Genomic DNA, 22,260 nt, shown 5'->3' with positions numbered 1-22,260 from the left:
CCCCTTACAGGCTTTGATAAATCGAAGTATATGGATGGCCTTCGAGCAGTAAGAAAGCACATTCAGAAGCTGAAACATGACCTTGAGTTGCTTAAAGCACATGCTAAAAGAAAAGTTGAATTTAGTTTCGATGCTATTGAAGAAACTCCAGAAGATATTGAGAGTGTAGAGTGTGGGAGCTCCTCAAACTTTAAGCTCCTCAGACGCGAATGAGGCCATGAGAACAGCAAAGCTTGCAAAGCTAGACACTTAAGTAAATTTCTGGATGTATTTTGCTAGGAGAGTACTATTAGATGTACTCCTTTTGTGGATAAAAGATTATCTTTGCACAATCCATTTTGGTGCATGATATGGATTATAACAATTTATTCTATATATGTTTATTGATCAGTTACTGTTAATTTGGTCATTTTTGATTCCACATCCAGCAAATATAATGCATTGAATCATTCTATTAGGACAACAATAACGACAAAAAAAACTGTCGTATGTACACAATAATCACAACAATCTCAAAATAAAAACTGTCGTCTGAACTCAAAACAGATAACATATGCTATGAAAAAACAGTTGTGTGAATAAAACTCACACAACGCTCACAAAATAAAGCGACCTCTGAATCGCAATCACACAACAGTTTCTAAAGTCGCCCGTTGTCTGAAGAACAGTCAAACAACAGCTAATGCTATCGACAGGCTACTGGCATGCTGCCGATCCCTTCATACGACGGTTCCCTACAATCGACATTCATCAGACGGCGCCTCGATATACGACGGTCAGCCTCCATATCAGTCGACAGTTTTTGCCCGTCGTCTGTTTCAATTTCTGTAGTAGTGTGGAACTTACTGTATTGAAATTCATAGTGAGCCTTACTCTGGGTACTATTCATGAATTTTCTATATATATATATGTGTGTGTGTGTGTGTATATATATATATATATATATATATATATATGTGTGTGTGTATATATTATGATCCAACAAGAGGTGGAGTTGAGTCCGAGCACAAATACTTCCTTCATAGGATTTAAACCATCTACCCGGTTGGGCATGCCGACATCCATTCGACCACTGATCTTGCTCTTTGTCGGATTTGAGGTCCCAGTGGTCACATAACCGTCTTTCCTAGTCTCGTGGTGTACCGAAGATGATGCAGCGTCTTGTTAGATGTATGGAAGATATATTTAGGCTTGATGGCCTGATTTGTGTTATAACTTATAAGTAGCGGATAATGGTTCCGATTTCTATTGCTTCAACCTACTAGTAAAGCTTCTTCTTATGAATGTAAAAAAAAAATAGTAACAGCGCAATACTTGAGGTGTCATTTGAGGTAAAAAAAAAAATTTGTAGGTACCAAAAAATACATTTTGCAATAGTTCAGGTACCATTTGGAGTTTTACCCAAAATCTAATACATGCCACGTATGTGACTTTAACGAAAAAAGTTCATGGAAGTATTATATTTAGTAACGGAGCAATACATGAGGTACCATTTGAGGTAAAAAAAATATAAAAAAATTGTAGGTACCAAAAAATACCTTTCGCAATAATTCAGGTACCATTTGGAGTTTTTACCCAATTGAGGAGAAAAATATACAAACAGTACTCGAATTTAGACCCATTTTAAATATTAGTACCCGACTTTGCAAAACTACAACTTCGGCACCCGATGTTTGAAGCCCGACCCAATAATTGTACACCTCGTCCATAACGGCATTAACTAGCCAGCCACGTGGCAAAACCTGAAGGGTAATTGGGTCATTTCAACCCAAATTCACACTCTCTCTCTCAGTCAAACACAAATTCAACAACTCCACCCAAATCACAGCACCAACTCCCCCACTTCCTCCGCCTCCTCCACCACCACTAACCCAAACCGTAACCCTAGGCCCACCCGCAACACCATCTCCTCCCTCACTGCCATCGTGGACGACCCAATGCACTCATGGTGGGAGTCCATCTCCAATGCCTACTCCCGCATCCACTCTCCTCCTTCACCGACTCTGAACGCCCTGCCCTCTTTCTCCTCTCTTCCATTGAAGCCCACGTCGCAGTTTCGGCCTTCCTTTCCTTCCTCTTTCTCCAGCTCGGGATCCAACCCGCTCTGCAATTGGCTTTACGACACCTTCCACTCCTCCGACCCCCATCTACGACTCATCGTTTTCTAAATCCTCCCTCTCCCACATCCACTCTCTCTTGTCTAACTCTCTGACTTCACTTCACTTCCCTCCCTCACCGGAATTTCAATTTTTTGTAGAAATGGGGTTTGGATTTTCAGTGAGATGAGTTGGAGATCCAGCTACAATATCAAAAATCCAAACCTGGACCAAGAAATCCTAACACCCATGGAATCGAAGATGTTCACAAACATAATACACAACCAAATTCTTCATGAACTTTATCGAGTTCTCTCTGAAATTCATAAACCCTGTTGCACAGAGAGAGAGAGAGATAGAGAGAGAGAGAGAGATGTGAACAGTGAGGGAGAGAGAAATCAAGTTGCTATGTACTAAGTATATTAAAAAAAATATATGGGTTAAGATATGGAGTGACCCAAATACCCCTCAAAATATGTCACCTAGCACAAGACTTAACGCCGTTAGTAACGGCGTGTATGAATAATATGTCGAGTTGAAAATTTCAGATACGTGTTATAGTTTTGCATATTCGGGTATTAATGTTTAGAATGGGCCTAAGTTCGGGTATTATTTGTATATTATTCTCCTCAATCGAGAATAGAAAATAAATATCGCACTTTTGTTGTGGTCTTCATACTCGAGTTTTGATATAAATTATCTAATATAACTTCAAAATTTACTCTATATTTTGAGTTTTACTATTAAACTTTGATGATTCTTCATCACTGCCGTGTTTTTGTAGATGTGGTAGTTTGATTATGCAATTTTAGGCGTCTTGGAGTCAGCGGGACTGTGACAATTGGTTCCAATCATGGTAGTTTGCTGATATTGGAGGTTTTTTTTTTGATAAGATGCTGATATTAATTGGAAGTTACTCTGTGCATTGATGTGGTCACTTTTGCCAATATGAGGAATGCTAGCAACCTTCCCCTCCCTTTCTACCTTTTCCATTCATTGCTCGCTACATGTATCCCACTATCCATAAAAATCAGATAATTAATGGACTTAAAAGACAACTTTTCAATTTCTCTCTATACCCTTATTTATTTTCATCTGCATTAAAAGACTTCACTATTTCCACGTTTATCAATTCTTCTTTTTGTTTTTTTCCATAAAAAGATTATTTTTTCTTTCTATATACTCTTGCCAATTATATTCTCAAGATAATATAAGTTATGTTAAACTCTGGCCTGTTTTTATGGCTTTGATATCTGATTACATCAAATCCTTTCAAAAAAAAAAAAAATTATATTCTCAACCTCATTTTTTTGTTTCCATAAAAATATCTTCCCTTCATGTCCAATTAGGAAACAAGCTTTGTAACTCTAGCTTAGTGAGTTCTTGCAAATCCTTTGAATTAAGTCCAATTTATTGATGCCAATTAACATATTAGTATCTCTAAATCATTAACATCCAATTGCTTGAAACTGATCCCAAGCAATATACAGACCTACAGGGTCCATATATATATGCATTATGGTTATCCTGATGTGTTTGATAGAGTTTTCCACATAACACGGAGTGGTATTAGCAAGGCTTCTCGCTTGATTAACATCTGGAAAGATATATTTGTAGGTTTGGTTCTTAATTGATAAATGACAAGGTGATATTAATTGATAAAAGAAGAAGAAGAATTTGATAAACGTGAAATAAGTAGAGAGGTTTAATGCAGATGAACATAAATTGAGCGAGAGTATACAGAAAGAAAAAATAATCTTTTTATGGAAAAAAAATAAAATGAAGAATTGATAAACGAGGAAATAAGTGAAGTGTTTTAATGCAGATGAAAATAAATAGGGGTATAAAGGAAAATTGAAAAGTTGTCATTTGAGTTCATTAATTATCTAACTTTTATGGATAGTGGAATACACGTGAGCAATGAATGGGAAAGGTTGGAGGGGAAGGTTGCTAGCATTCCTCTGCCAATATTTAGTCCCTCAACTAAAAAGGTAGAAGAAGTAAACACTTTTTTCACTTCTTTTGAGTCTTTCATATACTTGTCCATGAAATTGTTTTCCGGGACTCAGAGTGTTAGAATCCCCGGAATCCAAGCAATGGTATGACATAGTTGTGAAATGAAACAAAGATAAATTCTAGAAAAAAAACTAAGAAAATAGAAATGCAGATTTTTCATTGATACCATTCAACGAAACAAATAAACTATAAACACCAGGCGCAACAAGCTGCAAGCTGGCAATGAACACTTGTAGAGTTCTAAGAGGAGACTAATACAAAACAGATAACCATAATATTCCTTCTACTATGTTTCAAAACGTTGTGTTTCAACTATAATCAAAATGATTCATAACACAGAGTGTGCCTATGATTAGTGCAATTTTTTGTTCGTCTTCATATAGAAACAGAAGATCAGTACATTAGAGCGGCTATGTACTTTTTGTAATTTTCTTGATGTTTTCCTGTTTTTTTTTTATAAGAAAAATTAAATTACAAGGAGAATCCTCTAATACAACCCGACCCAAGTTGGTCCAAAAGAACTGCATTCCTAACTAAAAGGGGAAAATTAATATTGTTTTCCCAATACATCTCCACATCATTAAAATGCATGTCCTAAGTTTGCTAATGCATCAGCTGGAAAATTGACTTCATGAAGAACATGCTTGGTTGAGAATGAGTCGAAGTAGGTGGTAATATGCTTGATATCTTGAATGATTGCCTTGAGCCTCCAAGAACAATCGCATTTCTTTTGTATGCAGTCAATGATGAGCTTGGAGTCTCATTCTACTATAATTTTCTTCATGTTCCTTTCTCTTGCTTTGATCAAGCCTTCCCTTAGAGCGAGAGCTTCTGTGGTTGGAACAGTGGTTCTCCCAACATGCTTAGTGGACGCCATAATGGGAGTTCCGTTCTGGTCCCAAATAATGAAACCATGCCAGCAGCAGATGATGCAGGGTTTTTTACTGAACCATCAAAATATATCTTCAAAGTATCTGAAGGAGGGAAATGTCATTTAATGATGGCATGGTTGTTTTGTGGAGTTTTCCCCACCCCTTCAGGGTTATGCTCCTTGTACAAGTTCCAGTAGGAGTAAGCAGCATGGACAGTGCTAACAGGATTCAGAGGACTATTCCTGAAAATGCAGTCATTTATGCTTTTCCTCCCTTTTTTTTGGTGAGGAGAGAGCGTAAATGTATTCACCAATAAAATTGTTGATGTCATAATTTGGTTCGACAAATACTTTTGACTTTTCAACCCATTCCATGTGGTACGTGTTGAAATGTCAAAGAGTCAACGTAGGACTCTGACCTTTCAACGCACTTAAACCTTTCATCGAGAAAGAAAAGATAACCCTAAGATGGAAATAATCATGACTAGTGAGATGCCTCACTTTGGTACTTCAAGTCTTCAACCTTGGATCTCCACCTCTTAAGTCTTGGACGGTCACCATGTGATTGACTCACCGTCTTGGATGGCAAGGCAAAAGCATATCACGACCTCACTACTAGAATAGCACAGTCCAAAGGAACCAAGAGTCTCAACCCCCAAGACCAAGAGTTCGACCCCCAAGCTTAGAAGCCTCGACCTCTAAGGATCATGACCACGAGCTCCAAGGCTAAAGCCTCAACCTCCAAGCTCACGCACATGTAATCGTCATGACGAGACATGGAGCACCAATCAAAGAAAAATCTCACCAACCATGCCACGTGTCAAGTTCTGACATAAGGCATGGCCTAAGAGTAATTCCAGGAAAAGGGAAGCTTGGATAGGCAACACCTGTCCCTGACCCTTCACCAACCGTATCGGACCACATGGTGGTGACATCTGTCACGTACCAACTCTGTCAGCCCATCCCAGAGTGTCAGTAGGCAGAGAGTGGGAGGCTGACACCCCGATTTTATGGGATTGAGCCATGCCTTTCCCTTTCCACGTCAACTCTCTTCTCCTATAAATACCCAGCGTTCACAAGGCTGAGGGGGAGACTTCAACTTTCTCTTCTCTCCGAAAGCTATGCCAAAATGCATAGTCCTTTCCATAGAGCTCCGCCAACAAGGAGCTTGGAAGCCCAACATCAGGTGGAGGAAGCCCGACGTGAGGCCATCAGTTCCACCCAAGAAAGGAGCTTGGAAGCCCAACATCAGGTGGAGGAAGCCCAACATCAGGTGAAGGAAGTCCGAGACGAGACTATCAGTTTCATCCAACAAGGAGCTTGGAAGCCCAACAGCAGGTGGAGGAAGCCCGACGTGAGGCCATCAGTTTCACCCAACAAGGAGCTTGGAGGCCCAGCATCAGGTGAAGGAAGTCCGAGGCGAGACTATCAGTTTCACCCAACAAAGAGCTTGGAGGCCCAACATTAGGTGAAGGAAGTCCGAGGCGAGACTATCAGTTTCACCCAACAAGGAGCTTGGAAGCCCAACATCAGGTGGAGGAAGCCCGACGTGAGGCCATCAGTTCCACCCAAGAAAAGAGCTTGGAAGCCCAACATCAGGTGAAGGAAGTCCGAGGCGAGACTATCAGTTTCACCCAACAAGGAGCTTGGAGGCCCAGCATCAGGTGGAGGAAGTCCGAGACGAGACTACCAGTTCCACCAAATAAGGTAGCTTGGAGACCCAACATCAGGTGAAGGAAGCCCGAGGCCATACCTTCAGTCACAAGAAGTGAACGACCAAGGCTAGGCACAGGACCACCAGGGCATACCTTCAGTCACAAGTGGACGTCCAGGGCTACTCACGTAGTCAAACTAATCGAAGGGAAAGATAGGCCCACTTGAAGAAAACAACCCCACCACTTTACACTTGGATTTCAACGGAACTTCCGTTGACTCGTTGATGCCGAAATTGGCACCAACAAAAATACAATTGAGTAAGAATTGAGACATATCGAGTAGACGCATTCTTGGGGTCTAGCTCCACAGTAATTGATAAATTTCCATTATAATTTTCATTACGAGATATACATTATACATATGTTGGAAGTAGAAAAAATGAATGCTTCCAACTGTGACTTAAGCATCGATCGAATTAGACATATAAATGAGACTCACTTCTCTTTGATTCAATGAGTCCTCACATATATGTTGCTCAACTTCTGATACATAAATCGACATGCACTTTCAGCTCGATCAGACGTTATTCCAAGTCCCTGGTTCTTCTTTTACCGGGTCAGATTTGGTGGTGTGAAGCATGAATTTGCAGGCTCCAACAGCCTCTCCAACAGTCAAATGAATCCACTCCTGCCCTATTTTCTCAATCAAGTCAGACTTGTTCATCTTCTTCATCACCTCGCTCCCAGGGTTTGCCAATACGAGCTATAAACATATCAAATGAAACGTGTGAGCTAAGCAATGGAAGGGAATTTTGAGGGCAAAAAGTTGAAAGAAATTTGATAGAAGTGTACCTTGAGCCCTCTTCTATCAATGATCTTCTTGACCTCATCAAGCATGCTTATTCCACTTGTGTCTATGTTACCAACAGCTGTAATAATAAACAAAAACAGATTGGGTTTCAATTACTTTAAAATTTCTGTTCAATTAAACCAATTCTTGAGACCAATTGATCAAGCACTTACCAGCCATGTTCAATATGACGTATTGTAAGCTACTTTCCCCTGAAGCTTTTACTCTATCTTCCTCTTCATCAATCCACCTTGCAATCCTGAAAGATTCACAAGTATTGCATTGGGTCAATATCTAGTTTCGATCAATATCAGGCAAAATCTCAAGTAAGCTCGAGGTTACTTGGGCGATAAAATTACCTTTCTCTTAAGTAGTTGGAATTGGCGAAGTAAATGGGAGCATCAATCTCAAGAATGAGCATTCCAGGAATATTGCTTGCATTTGTGTACTGTTCCACACTTCTATAAGCCATTGAATCTGGGACGTTTCCAAGCATAAAAGTCTTGGGCCTTGCCACAAACAATAGTACCCTCATCACTGATAGCGCAAGCTGCATATATAAGTTCATTTGCACAAAGACTAATTAGAAAATTAAATTGTCATCCTTCATTTTTGAAGATCCAAGTGTTAGTTTGGGTTATATTTTCATACCGCTAACACAAGGCCAATTACGACACTGCCAAAAACAACGCCGAAGTATGCACTCATGCAGACAACGAAGTCAAACTTGTCAACCTTCCAGAGATGGATTGCTTCCTCGTATTTTATAAGACCGAGCATTGCGGCTATGATGATGGCTGAGAGCACCACAAGGGGAGTGTAGTGGAACAAAGGTGTGAGGAACAACAATGTGAACATTACTGCAATCGCCATCACAATGTTCGACACTGCCGTTTTGCATCCTGCATTGAAGTTCACCGCTGATCTAGAAAAGGGCCCTGAAAATTGCATTTAATTCAATGTAAGATGAGATCATGAGATGAAGATAATTAAGAAGCTGAATTAGCAAATGAATATAAACGGCTATGGACTTTTCTTGTGAAACAAGTTATCTTGTGAGAAGTCAATAACTTAACATATTCTATTGTCTCAAGAAAAAAATTATCAATCATTTTTGTTTATTGATCTAAACCTGTAGTAAGGTAACAAGAAGTGCAAGAACCGGCAATGTTCATCATTCCAAAGGCAATCATCTCTTTGTTTCCATCAATATGGTAGTTCTTGAACATTGAAAAGCTTCTCCCTACTGCTATTCCTTCCTGCACATAATCGCATTATCCAAACTGCTGAATTAGCAAACAAATATTAACTAGCACTAATCAACTACTTTATCACTTTCTCCGCCAGATAATCACAAAGCAAAAGAAGATACTCACGGCGAGAGCTAGGATGGCGGTGATGATGCCGGTCTTGAAAGCTGTCGATAGATAAGGTGACACAAATACAAGATCCCCGAAAGACATAGGATTTAACCCCTTCTTCAACTCTCCTATCTGAAAAATTAGCCATGGATAAAAAAAGTTAAAAACCCAATTAATCCTCCAGATTAAAACAAAGAAAAGAAAAGGAGAAAAGGTTTTCTATGACGCCGACGTCCTCCTCCGACCCACCAACCAGAACTAGTACTGTCCTACTCTGCCTTGACGATTGGGCAAATACGGCATAGAATATCTCAGGGCCCTCAACCAATCACCCTACTCTATTATTGGTGGGGGCTCAGCTCAACTAAAATAATGTAAAACGACTATACGAAACACTGAGCATGGAAGATGGTCTGGGTTTGAATTAAACTTTAATGGTGGTCCTTGACTGTAAAGTATATACACGTACTAGCCCTAGTTGGTGATCACGGACTGGAAAGGACCGGACCGGAATGGACTCTATTCACGGATGTTGTCTATTCGTGTGTGTTTTTTACTCACCACTTGAACTCCATGTTTCTCAGCATGGGTGAGATAAACCAGCACGCTTCCCAAAATCACCGACGTCAGAGGTGCCATGGCTGATATCCAGAAGAACTTGGGTTTTTTCTGGCTCTGCATATTTCCATCATCATCAACACATTAGAACGAATTAAGTAAGTGATATAATTAATTAATGTTTTAGTTTTAACAACGTTCTTTTAAGAGTCATATCTTTGAAAAATTTAGGGAGCAGGTTAAGGTTGAAAGTTGAAACCAAGAATTTCATGACATAACAAGACAGAAGCTGATTCCAACCAACCCGAGAAAATTGAGGGTCTAAAAGTTAGATGCAGGTTCAGAGTAATTTTCATGAAAGTTTCTAGATTAAGATAATATACTAATTCGATCTTCCTATACATATTATTATAAGTTGCGTGACAGGAGAAGTTTATTTAATCAATTGTTCCAATATGGAAATGAAAACATGACGGTATAGTAGGTTTAAAAGAATAAGTATCTGATTGGAATGAATAAACAAAGGGAAAGTGCAAGATATGGGTTTCGATTCACTTACAAAGTATCTGGTGATGAGGAGAAAGAAGAGAAAGCAACATCCCAAAACCCCACTTTCCCATCTCCACTGCAACAACCATCAATCATTGTTAGACAAAGTTAATCAAACCTCCTTAGCTTAAACAACCACTTGCTCTTAGCTTAAACAACCACTTGCAGTAATAAAGAAAAGTATATATACTCAATAAATTATCCAAACTTTAATTTCTTGGTTAGCTATACTTCCAACAGACCAAAAAACTAGGGTTATTTCACTCCAAGGCCAGCTTTTCAATTTGAAACTTGAAAGACTCTAGGATTTAGAAAATGACCCTTAACCTTTTTAATTGGTAAAGAATCTTTATCGGTTTAATGTTGACAAGAGTCAAACATATTCTTTCGTAATCCAAATGACGCTGCTCATGATAATCGATCACAATCATATTAAATGTGACCGACAATAAATAACATGGTCGTGACCATTGAGAGCACCTAATAACACCAATTCTATCATTAAAATAGAAGCATACATCACACGGTGCCTACTTCAATTAGTGAAATTGATCATATTTCATATTTGTGATATTTTGAGGATCGAGTTCTAAATTTTCAATGGCTAAATAGGATCGAGTATTTTAGGAAAATGACAACAAATTATTACAAACCTTATGTGTTTGGCTGAAGACAGAGCGCATAACTGACACGATATCTGTCCCTGTAGTAAAATGTTCTAGCCCCAAAATACCCTTGAGCTGTTGCAGACACACCACGGTGGCTGCCCCCGCCATGAACCCTACTATGGTTGCATGTGATAAGAAATCCACGATAAATCCAAGCCTGCAAATCAAATCAATCACATACATTTGTAAAATTTTCCAAAAACGGTAACCTTATTAGCCATTTCGTGGATTTCGTGGATTGTAAAGCTGGCTATTGGATCGATCTATGTCTTCTTCTTCTTTTTTGTCTGTTGGGTCGATCTATGTCTGAAAGATTCTTTGTTTAATTTCCAGTACCCGTTAGAGCATTACTCTATGTATGAAGTGTGAACGAATATCATCTGTCCAAAAATTGAAAAGACAAAATTGTTTGGGTAGTAGAAGACAAAAAAACCCAGAAAACCTGTAGATACATGTTCCCGTCTTCTATCCTTTTCTGTGCGTTTAATTGCGTGAACTTATTGTTCTTAACCTACTACTCAAGTTAACAACCTACTTAGCTGGCTAACTATTGCTATCGCTTAATTTACCAACATATTAAGTTACCACATATAGAAGAAACTAGTACTATAGATTAGGTTAGCTGTAAATTATGACAATAATTACCTAAACAAACCCAACAAAGCTTGGAAAACTCCGGCGAAGAAGGTCGCCGTGAAAGCCAGGTGAAGATAGAGAGTGGGATTCTCAGTAGCATTGACCTCAGCTCCAAGCATTGAAGCCGTGAGAAGTGAGGCCACGGCCACCGTCCCCACAGCCAAATCTCTAGAGCTCCCCATCATGGCGTAAACCAATGGTGGAATAAAGCTCGAATCTGCATTAAACAGTATTACACGTTATAATTACTAGGTAATAAATAAATAAGTAAAACACTGTTGCATCAGTTAGTAAACAGTTTCAGCATGCATCTGGATACTTACAGAGGCCGAGAATCGGAGGCAAGTTCGCCAGCTTGGCGTAGCTGATCCCCTGAGGGATGGCGAGGCTGGCGATGGTGATGCCGGAAATGAGATCGGACTTGAGGAAGTCCAGCGTGTAACGCGGGCCCCACTCAAAGATGGGGAACACATACTGGAGTCCGAGGACTAGTTTTCTGGAAGCAGGTTGGTTCTTGAACTGCCTGAGAGGATCGTCTGGGAAGAACGTCTCCTTCAGGGAGTTCTTGATAGTCGTGATGAACGGCTGCGGCGGCGGAATCGCCACTCGGGGGGACGCCTCCACATTCTCCGGAGGGTACACGTAATCCACGTTCCCCATTAATTGATCTCTGCTACTCAGAAAAATGTGAGCAGATATGGAATTGAGCTGTAAATGACTTTGCCACTAAGGAAAAGGAAATGATAAACGGTGGCGGTCTCGGAAATGACAAGTTTGGAGGGACTTTAGGGTGAGACAGTTGGAAGGAGGAGAAGAAGTGTGAGCAGCTAGCTTGGTGTAGTGTGAGAGAAGAAGCCGAGTGGTTATGGAAATTTATAGAGGTGGGATTCGAGGACGGTATGGGAGGATGATGATGATGATCCATTATTTTTTCATTTTGAAAGTGCGATTGGGGACCCACGCGAATTGAATTAGTGAAGAGGTGACACGTTTACAAGTTACAAGTGTTAGATCATTTTTAATTTCTATAAGTTTTTGAAAAATTCTGTGAGCGGCACACCTCGTGTTCTATTTTTGTTTACTCCTCTATAAAAGGAGGCAAAATCCAGGAAGCTCACGTATAGGTAAGTATTCCTTTTTTTTCCCTCTCTTTTTTGTTCTTCAGGGGTGTTTTGAGAGGGTGAAATATTAGAAAAACATTCTTAGCTCTTCATAAGAGATATATCCATTGTGTTTCAAATCTAGAAAAAGGGAAAGAAAAAAAAAGTTTACCAATTGAGAGACAAGAGCTAGACAAAGATTAGAGCAGAATTGATGAGAAATTTCAAGTCGTTCAGGAACCAAATTCACATTTTTAAATAAATGGATAATATGAAGAGAAAACTATTCATTTTTTATTTTCATTTTCTATTCCCTACAGATAACAAAAGACAAAAATTTTGAGGTTTGTTAAACTAAAGCATTAAGCTTTTTGGATAATCCGATCTATGTGATGGTTTTATAAATTCTCATCACAAATTAGGATACAAAATAGGCTAGTCAATTTTAAAAAGCCTAAACTCTTATCTCATAGGAAAATATGAGGCATTCCAAAGCCTGAGATCTACGACGACCGCCTCAGTTGCCTTAGCCAAGGGACGGCCTTTCTGGCCTATTGCATGTTTTGCCACTGTGGCATGAGTTTGTTACGTGATGGAGTTTGAGTGGGTTGAAGTGGATATGAGGTTCTGTTGACACGTGTTAGGTTAAGGAGTTGATTAGTTCTTTGACAGTTATTTGCTGGCAATTGATCGACATGGTTGAGGTTGATTGTTCTCTAATTAATTTAGACCTAATTAAGTTAGGGATTTGATCAAAAAAGAAATTTATGTAATGTATTGCATGTTGCTTTAGCAGCTTTACATGCAATAGGCTAAATATCAAGAGTATTATAGAGCAATTCTTGCGATTGCAACTGCAATTTTATTTCACTTTTCGAGTTGTCTACTACTTCTTTAGCTCTCTGATATAAGATTGTTATTGGCAAGAACTAATTAACTAAATTTGATTACTTGATTACAATCTTAATCATTTCATCATTTGAGTGTTTGATCTATTGATGGACAATACTATATTTGTATATTAATTTCTACAAAGATGCGCGATCTTAAATTAATAAATTAATAAATAAATAAACAACTTAAAAAGGTAAAAGAAGAATGATGACTTTGAATGGATAGTTGATAAATTATAGTCTAGAAGGTAGAACTGGTAGAAGTGGGGTTTCTAATAGTTACTGTTGTTTACATAATCAACAGGTAAGACTCGAGAGTCACTTAATTCCTTTTGGTGAAGGGTGTGATCGAGTTACTATATATAACTATCAGTTATAGATTCCACAATTTTGACATGAAAGCCGAAAGCACAAAAACTGCGGGTCAAGCTCAAGTCATGAGTCTGCTATAAGTGTGGTTGAAGCGAATTTAATTCCAGCATATGTATAAATATATAAACTCGTTTTCAAGTTTGACTGAATTAGCGTAAACTCGTGAAGTGCATGTTCTCGGTTTGCAACTGATGGAATATCAATGCCTAACATTGTTCGATCTTTCGTGGATGCAGAAGTCATGTTCGACTCGACGAGCCAAATCCCTAAAGTTGGATCGCGCAGCCGGTGGAAATCATTCTTTATATCCCCACTTTGATAATTATCTCTTTGCTTGCGTCATAACTTTCTTCTCTGTTTGCTTGTTTAAGTAATTGCATGTGTCATAGATAGAACAGTTCATCTTCTTTCTTTCAAGAAGAAGATGAAAATATAAGCATTTTCTATTCTTCTTAGACCTAATAGAGAAGGAAAGCAGAAGCGTTTTGATTTCTGAATGTTCGTTCTAGTTGTTAGAGTACCAAACGTAAAATCATTACTGTATAGTACAGTGGAGTGTACGTGCTTACACCCAATTCCGCAAATTGACCTAAAGATGAATAACTCTAGCTCACAAATCACAATCATTAATCAATCAAGCATTAAGGTTGAGTTTGAAACGCTATCTTACCTTAACCTGCATGGGGACGGCATATTCGGAACTTATCACTTTCTCCCGGCCATTTTGACGTCTTATGGCTTGAAAGTTTTGGGTCCAGTTTGAACCAGGTCACCTCAACCCTAGAAAAATCTATTGCAAGAGTAATTAACCTGTCAATAATAACGTCATAAGGCCACGTAATAATAGTCCAATTTCTTTTTGATTAAATAGTGATAAATCAATTGGTATTTAACAATCGTACGTGCTTTTATTACTCGGGTATGTTATTTCTTTCACAATAGTCAAACATGTTTTTAAAGGGTTACAATAATTTTCAGATCAGATCAAAAAAGGGTTACAATAATTTTCATAACCAGTTTGAATATTTTATAGTTCGGAGGTTATAGAAAAGTTGCGTTAATTTCTTGATGAAGTATTCGAGATTTTAATTTATTTTTAACTCCTTTGAGGTTCTAAAATTAACACAAGTGTTTTCTAATTAATAAAGACGTGACAGCATTTGGCAAAAGAAGTTAAGAGTCTTTTATGAATTACATGAGCACTTTCTGTAATTTTTAAAGAAGCAAACTACTTCAACTCTTCAGGTACTTTTAATTGTGCAAAATATATTAAAAGAATTATACATGCGTTGCAAACTTTTCCAACAAAAGATATAATTCTCCAAAAATAGTCTTTAATCTTGGAAATTATTCTATGCACCGACGGTGCAAGTGACCCAACCCTTATAAAATAATCTCAACCCTTGATATTTATTATCAATTTTATTTTTAATAAATAAAAAATGTATTTAATGCAATCTAACCATTCATTTATGTTGGTGCAAGTGCACGACGGTGCTTTAATCTTGTATCTGCATTTTTGTTCCCAACAAAAGCAACTCCAAACGGCTCTTCATCTATAATTAAGCTCTAGGATCTTGAGCTCTGCTCAAATTATCTTTAACCCCAGTTCTTAACGTGGCCATTGGAAGTCTCTGAAAGACACAACAAGATCGATATATGGTGTCTTATTGTCATGATAATTAAGAGGCGTACTTTTATGTTTCCATGTTCTTTTGGTAAGTTGTAGTGGTCTTCAGCTACCAATATGTTAGCTTTAATACCAACTTTAATTTTGACCATCCAATAAGGTCTTAGAAAGACGTCCACCGACATGCTTATCATTTTGAGTGAAAGTTCGTGGAGAGGATTGTATGCACCGACAGTGCAAGTGCACTGTCAGTTATTTTTATCTCAAAAAAAATAACAGCCACTCATTTAATCACACCTCTTTATATATTTTAATATAATAAAAAATTACATCCATTCATATTGCAAGTACCTATGTACTGTCAGTGCATGGAATACACTCCCGAAAGTTCGATATCAAATCCAATTTGATCAGCTAGATCGAGAACATCCCCGTGATTAGGATTATTGTCTTATTTAGAAAAATCATCACTAAAATTATTCAAGTAGCTATTTAACAAGTCTGATGGTTATGATCTAGGCTCTAGCCAGTAGCCAGGGTATGTACATCTCATATACGCATACCGTTAATAATGTGAACCATAGATGCCAAATTAAAGAAATAAACATTTTTTTGTTTGTGACAGTGTCACGGGTATGAGGTTCACATAAGCCAAAGTTGGACAACTAATTAAGGACGTTTCTAATAAAGTGTACTGTGTACACACTACTATCTCAGAAATAAAAAAATGTGTCCATCAAGCTGACAAAATTGGCTAATCTTATTATTAGGAATAATATTGATATTTTATTTAGCCCTTTAGCGCCTTCATTAGTAGCTTCATAGTTTAATTACAAAAGTGAATAATTGAACTGGATAAGCCTAGGCAACCAATAAAACAAATCAATTGATTAAAAAAGAGGAATAAAGGATTCAATTTGTTTGAATACCTAAGATTTAGTAATTAGTTGATGAGCGTCTTTCAGGTTTTAGACTTGTCAATAATGTTGCACAATATCAATAATGTTGATCGATCAGTGTTTTCTTAAAGCAAGAAAACCACGGTGTAAGTAACAACTAGTAATTATATATTATTTTTGGTTGGAGCTATTAGGTCTTTTTCAATGAGAAACTGAGGGGTATAATGATCTATATCTCTGTCAAACACAATGAGACATTCCAAAAACTATAAGCTGCAGGTTTCACTACTTTCAAGTGTTATGGTGTGAGCTAGTCTATTACTACCACACAAACTGTGTCTTTTATTACCAATAGTCAAAAGTTTATTATCATTTTTCACTTTTCTAAAAGAACGCATAAGAAGGGAGCTGGGATCTATATCAAATCCGGTCAAGTTTCTTAAGTTGTTATTAAAAAAAAAAAAAATAGTTCACGTTTTTCTAACTATGCTATATATTCTAGTGGGATACACATTATTCTCTCAATCCCACTTATAATTTCATTAATTTTATGAATGCTAAATGTTAAACATAACATAGCCGTTGACACAAACCGGCCAACCCCGACTGCTCGGAGGAACTAAACTTCTGCATGCGCAGTACTGCAGTAGTGACTAATATATATAGTTCCGGCCCCACGAATAAAGGGTTTCTCTAATTTCTATTTATCATATTTAACACATGCTTATGTTTGGTCTCTGAACCCTAAAAATTGGGAGCCACATACGCACTTTTTAATTTGGAGAATCAGATCGATGCATAGTCACCACACCAGAAATTAATAAAAATAATGAGTAGATCGATTATGCATGTTAAGTTTATGATCGTAATTAACAAAGATTTTGTGAGAAATGTGGTCACTTATAGAATACATTTATGGATGGGAGTTAGTTAATGTTCAATATTTATTACAAATATATAGATAATTAACATGAAGACCACAAAATTTATAAGCAATAATGTACGCGAATGCTAATTATTTGTGGCGAGAGTTGACAAATTTCATTTGTTTTCCCTCTTTTTTTTTTTTTTTGGATTTTTAATGTCTCATGCTTTTGTCATTGCTAGGTATATCGAATCCGATATCCCACTTCAAATATCTAGATAATGCATGTAGACGTCTCTGGGTTCAGAAAAAACCTGCTCAAGTTAGAACCTTCCTAGACAAAACTTCCATGACATTTCCATAACCCCAATTCATCGATTAATTTTAACTTCTTTTGCTTTATTCCAGAGACCCAGAACTTTCTCAACTACTCATCCATGTTGCTTTGGATTAAATTAAATATTTGTTTTACCTCCACTTAACCTTAATAATGGGTTACACGGTGAAGAAATTATGAACTCGATGATTGAATAAGCATAATATCCAAAACTTGTGGTATTGGTGAAATGCACAATCATGTCCAATATCCATGGTTTATCTCAAGTGGCAGAATAATTGAACATAATTATTGCTCCTACGAAGAATTTGATTCGGCCGGCTTTCATTGTTTGGTCTCTCGGATTTCCGTATGGATATGGTAACTAAAGGAGGCACGTACTCCAAATTAGGGTTCAAGGTGTCTGCCCACAAGGGGCTAAAAAGCCAATGAAAACCAGCCTTTACTACGATCCCATCATCTGCTAGACCTTATTATTTCAAGTTGTTTAAGTGAAACACGTAGAAATGGGGAAGCTTTCTTAGCAACAATGGATCAGAAACTCGATCATTCATGCACAGATGCACTGATGCACATACTCTGCTTTACTCCAACTTCAGTAAAGGTCGACTTTAAGAAAGGCTAGCTAAGGGTGTCTTGGAGGTGTTCTAACAATGCCACAAAATAGCTGGCCTATCCTAAATTTTAGGGCTTAGGGTTGGGCTGAGCCGGGTTTAGTTAAAGTTAACAAAATTTAGGGCCAAGTCGAGCCGGGTCGGGGCTTAAATGCTAACCCTTACCCGCCCATTAGGGCTGGGTCGTTAGGGCCGAAAGGGCAGGTCGGCCTTCCGAATATGGCCAAATAAGGCCGAAAATGCCTTATTAAAAAATAAGTAAAAGAAATACATGTTTTTTCTTTCTCAAAATGTGGTTCAATGGTTATATAGGTAATCCAAGACTATTTTTTTTTTTGTTGATCATATTTTATATATATATATATATATATAATAACATTTATAAAAATTAGTCAAGGTGGTTATATTCAATTAACTATCTCTCTAAATCTCCCAATATTAATTTTTTTTTTTAAATAGAAGTTGAATTCATTAGATCAACAGCAAAATGGCTGAAGTCTATCAAAACTTACATAAGAAATCCAGCAAGAAAATCCGGAGTAACCTACCTAAGCTAAAGCAAACCTTTAAAGATCACTGGGACGCTCACATTTAAGCGAGCCTATACAAGAATGAAAAAACCTCGGCTCCTGCGGAAAATAAATCATTTAACTAGCCCTCACTTGTCAATCATGCAATTGTGGTACAAAAAAGTAACTATAAATGTCATAGAAGACTCATAGAAGTTAATCCAACCTCACATAGGCTCTTACCGTAATATATTAGGGCCCAGATTTTCTTGACCTAAGCCGAAGCCCGTAAGCCTAAACCCAAGTCAAAACTTTCCTAGCAGGAATAGTCCCCTGCCCCATCAGCCCAAAGTTGAGCCTAGGCTCAGAGACCCAGGCCCAAATCCAAGCCAACAAGGGAGGAGCATCCCTGCTCGCTGCTCCTTTGCCACCACCGCTATCTTGTCCTCTGGCGCAACACCGTTCGAATAGCTCTGGCGGCCGACTTCTCCAACCGTACATCAGCATCCCAAGCAAAGATCGTTGAAGCCTCTTCCTGCTACACCTGTAGTAAAAGCAGCCGAAGCTCCGAGACCTCGACCTCTCAACCAACATGATCAGATCACCGCCCCCAATTCAAGCACGATCCGCCGCAACACCCCCTCAACCGCCGTAGCCAAGAGCCATCGCGATTGGAGCCTTACTGCTTCAACCTGTTTCCATCGAGCACTCCACCCGATCAGCGATGCCGCCGAACAAGAAGTCTGCACTCCTTCCCCTTCACTGTCGCAGTCCTTGCTGCCTGGTCTGGGGACCTCTAGGTCGCCGCCGCCACTACACAAAAACCCTAGGAGGGTTTCGCCGCTCGAGATCGCTCCGAAAGACTTGGAGGTCCTTGCTATTTTGCTCCTTTATGAAGCTTGGGTCTCCCAATATTAATTGTTGTTTAACAAAGAAAATAAAAATTAAAGAAAATAAATCTTACAAACAAAGAGATAAGTTGTATGTTATAGAAAAAAGAGAAAATATATTTAAAAAATAGAAAAATATAAAATTATTAGGGCTTAATCAGGCGGACTTAAAGGGCCAGGTCAGGCTTCATTTGCATGGCCCATACCCTACCCTATTTGAGAAAGGGTCGGGTCGAGCGGGTTTGGGGCGGGTTTAGGGCTGAAGGGCCAAATGATTACCCCTACCACAAAGAATCCCTTAAAATGGCCAAAGAAAAGATCCCTTAGTGGAAGGGCGTTAATATAGTCATATATATACATGGCTCTTCTAATGAGGGATCCATTTTTTTGGTCATCTTAAGGGATCGCTTATTAGACCAACTTTTCGATCACATATTGGATCTCGACCGTTCAGTTTTTAGGTCCCTATAAGTAGATCATTTCTGCAAATTTTTAGCCAAATTGATGATCGTTAAGGTACCAAACTAGATCAAATAAAAGGACGAACCGAATCTGACCAACCTGAACCGTTCATGTTCATAATTGTAAATAACGATTATGAATACCCAAATGATCATCAATTTGGCTGAAAATTTGCAGAAGTGATCTACTCATGGAGACCTAAAAATTGAACGGTCAAGATGCCGAAATGTGTGTGCCACAAGGAATCCCTTAAAATGGAAAGAAAAAAAAGAAAAAAAAAAGAGAAGAATCTGTTAGTGGAAGAGCACGTGTGCGCGCGCGCGCACACACACACGTATATATATATATATATATATATAGAGAGAGAGAGATGTAAAAGATCTTCTTCTCCAACCTTAATATTTCCATTTCAACGTTTGGATGAAACTGGAATTGCAATCATGATTGGGAAAAACATATTTCAGATTTTCCAATAATATCCAGGGCAATAATACAATTATTACTAATAATACTCGTCCTTGGATATGAAAGATCATAAAATGTCAAAAGTATTGAAAGTAATGTTTATAGCCATCACAAGTAAATCAAACAAATTGCACTTGACAAGGAGACACGTTGCAATTGCGCTTACTCATGATTCATTTGGATTATGGACTCATAATATAGAAATTGTATAATGGTGTATTTGCAGAGTCCTGCGTCCTTCGTTCATACAAATTTCCAGTTCATGAGCTTGTTGCTTTAATCGTATCTCACCACAGTAATTGTACAAGAGGAGTAAAAGTTAGAGAAATTAAAACATCACTAATGGTTGGTTATATGTAAATCAAGGTAAAATCAAGACTGAATTTTGCAAAGGCTTCTGTCATCTATGCATGGAAGAATAGAGTAGAATTACACCGATCAATAAGGAGCAGACAAAAAAAAAAATGGCTAGGGGGAAAGCAAATATATAAATATCAAGGATGATCCATTTGTTACTGCAGTGACTTCCATCAATCTTATTTCGTCTACCTTGATGACGATACAACAATATTAAAGGAGATAGACTCGAGATTAAGTTTTAAAATTGATCTACAATTAATGAGGGGTATATAACGTCATTTGGCTATTCCCAGTATGGTTGGAATTGAAATACCACCTCCTAGGCATTAATCTAATTCCACCTTAAAGACGGAATTGATTCTATATCAGCTGCCTCTTTCGTTTCATTTCCGTACCTAAAATTAAGGCCAAAGCATTGGAAAAGGAAATGGTTTCCTTTTCCAGTCACCAATTCCAACAAAACAAACGGGGCCTAAATTAAGGTTTCTTTGTGATCAAAACTGTTCGTTTTAAATGCGTTTAAAGATTAAATCATTAAGTTTTCATGCAATCAATCAAGTCAAAAACGTTTAGTCTTCTAATCACTATCTGATATATAAATAAACAATTACGATGCAAATTCATAAGTAAACGATCTTCAAATTAATTGTGATAAAAAAAAAAAAGAATAACGGTTCCTATCAAATAACTACTCTGAGAATGATCGGAGAATGAAGAAAGTTCCAAGAATAATACACTGATATTTTTAGCATATCTCAATCACACAGTCTGCGCGGCTTATAACACCGAAGTCGTGAGCCATTCAAATTAATGTTTAATCTTACATTACGAGTCTTTAGTAATACTACATTACTACGAGCACATGCATAGCTTCATATATATACTAGATTACTAGCTGATAGCCTGATATATATGACATCAACAACTGATGATCGTTTCAACTTTCAAGTACGTACGATGAATATGATATGACTTGCTAGCTATTCCAGTGTTGTATTAAACAGGATCATGCATTTTGAATTTGCTTTCAGGAATAATGCAGGATTTACGTTGACTTAATCTGCATTATTGGGGTTGACTTCAATGAGAATTTCTGGAATTTGGAAGACACCATAATTTGCGTTTCCAATTCTAAAAGAAAAGCAAGAGAGCATGATTACACTATGTCCCTGGGGAGCAAAATATGTGGATATAGAAACAAGGTACCACAATTCTACCTGAATTATGGTACCAAAATCCAGCTTTCTTTCGCAAACACAGTGTACTGTTTCAACAAATCCACTATGCTATAATTGAGTAACATGCAAGACATGTGAATTGTTAATTTGTGATCCCCCCCCCCCCCCCCCCCATTTCAAATGTGGAAGCACTGTTGTTTCCATCACAATTTTGATTATTATTGAGTTAAAAAGATTTTGGTGCCTATATACATGTGGTTGTTGAAATCATTGCAGTTCATGTTGCGTAAGAGCATTGTATCTGTGCCTTACATTGAACCTTCACTTTGCTTTCACCAGGTAGAAGGAATTGTAGAAGATATATAGGGACCCCCATACAAAAAGGAATATACGACCACTTCAGATGAAATAATAAAAGTATAAATA

General features: G+C 37.9%; 1 protein-coding gene across 1 annotated transcript; it reads right to left on the bottom strand.

Moving 5' to 3' along the window:
* Positions 1–7,011: 7,011 nt before the first annotated feature.
* On the bottom strand, positions 7,012–12,121 carry LOC133736714 (sulfate transporter 3.1-like). Its single transcript, XM_062164311.1, has 12 exons — positions 11,584–12,121; positions 11,270–11,477; positions 10,610–10,781; positions 9,967–10,032; positions 9,411–9,524; positions 8,865–8,981; positions 8,621–8,747; positions 8,140–8,426; positions 7,848–8,038; positions 7,662–7,747; positions 7,491–7,567; positions 7,012–7,401 (listed from the first exon to the last, which is right to left on the bottom strand). The coding sequence occupies exons 1-12, from the start codon at positions 11,918–11,920 to the stop codon at positions 7,216–7,218; spliced, it is 1,968 nt and encodes a 655-aa protein (XP_062020295.1). The 5' UTR covers positions 11,921–12,121; the 3' UTR covers positions 7,012–7,215.
* Between the last annotated feature and the right edge of the window lie 10,139 nt (positions 12,122–22,260).

Source organism: Rosa rugosa, chromosome 3 (genome assembly GCF_958449725.1).
Source record: "Rosa rugosa chromosome 3, drRosRugo1.1, whole genome shotgun sequence".
In the NCBI taxonomy this organism is placed as follows: domain Eukaryota; kingdom Viridiplantae; phylum Streptophyta; class Magnoliopsida; order Rosales; family Rosaceae; genus Rosa; species Rosa rugosa.
Note: the sequence above shows the minus strand (reverse complement) of the source record. Positions and strands in the feature narration are given on the sequence as shown.

Bases quoted from the DNA above. Each gene is read 5' to 3' on its own strand.
- LOC133736714 (XM_062164311.1), bottom strand. From the start codon at position 11,920: ATGGGGAACGTGGATTACGTGTACCCTCCGGAGAATGTGGAGGCGTCC. The intron at 11,478-11,583 runs GTAAGTATCCAG...TGTTTAATGCAG, and splicing joins GCCTCCGATTCTCGGCCTCT to ATTCGAGCTTTATTCCACCA. The intron at 8,982-9,410 runs GTGAGTAAAAAA...CTAATTTTTCAG, and splicing joins AGAAACATGGAGTTCAAGTG to ATAGGAGAGTTGAAGAAGGG.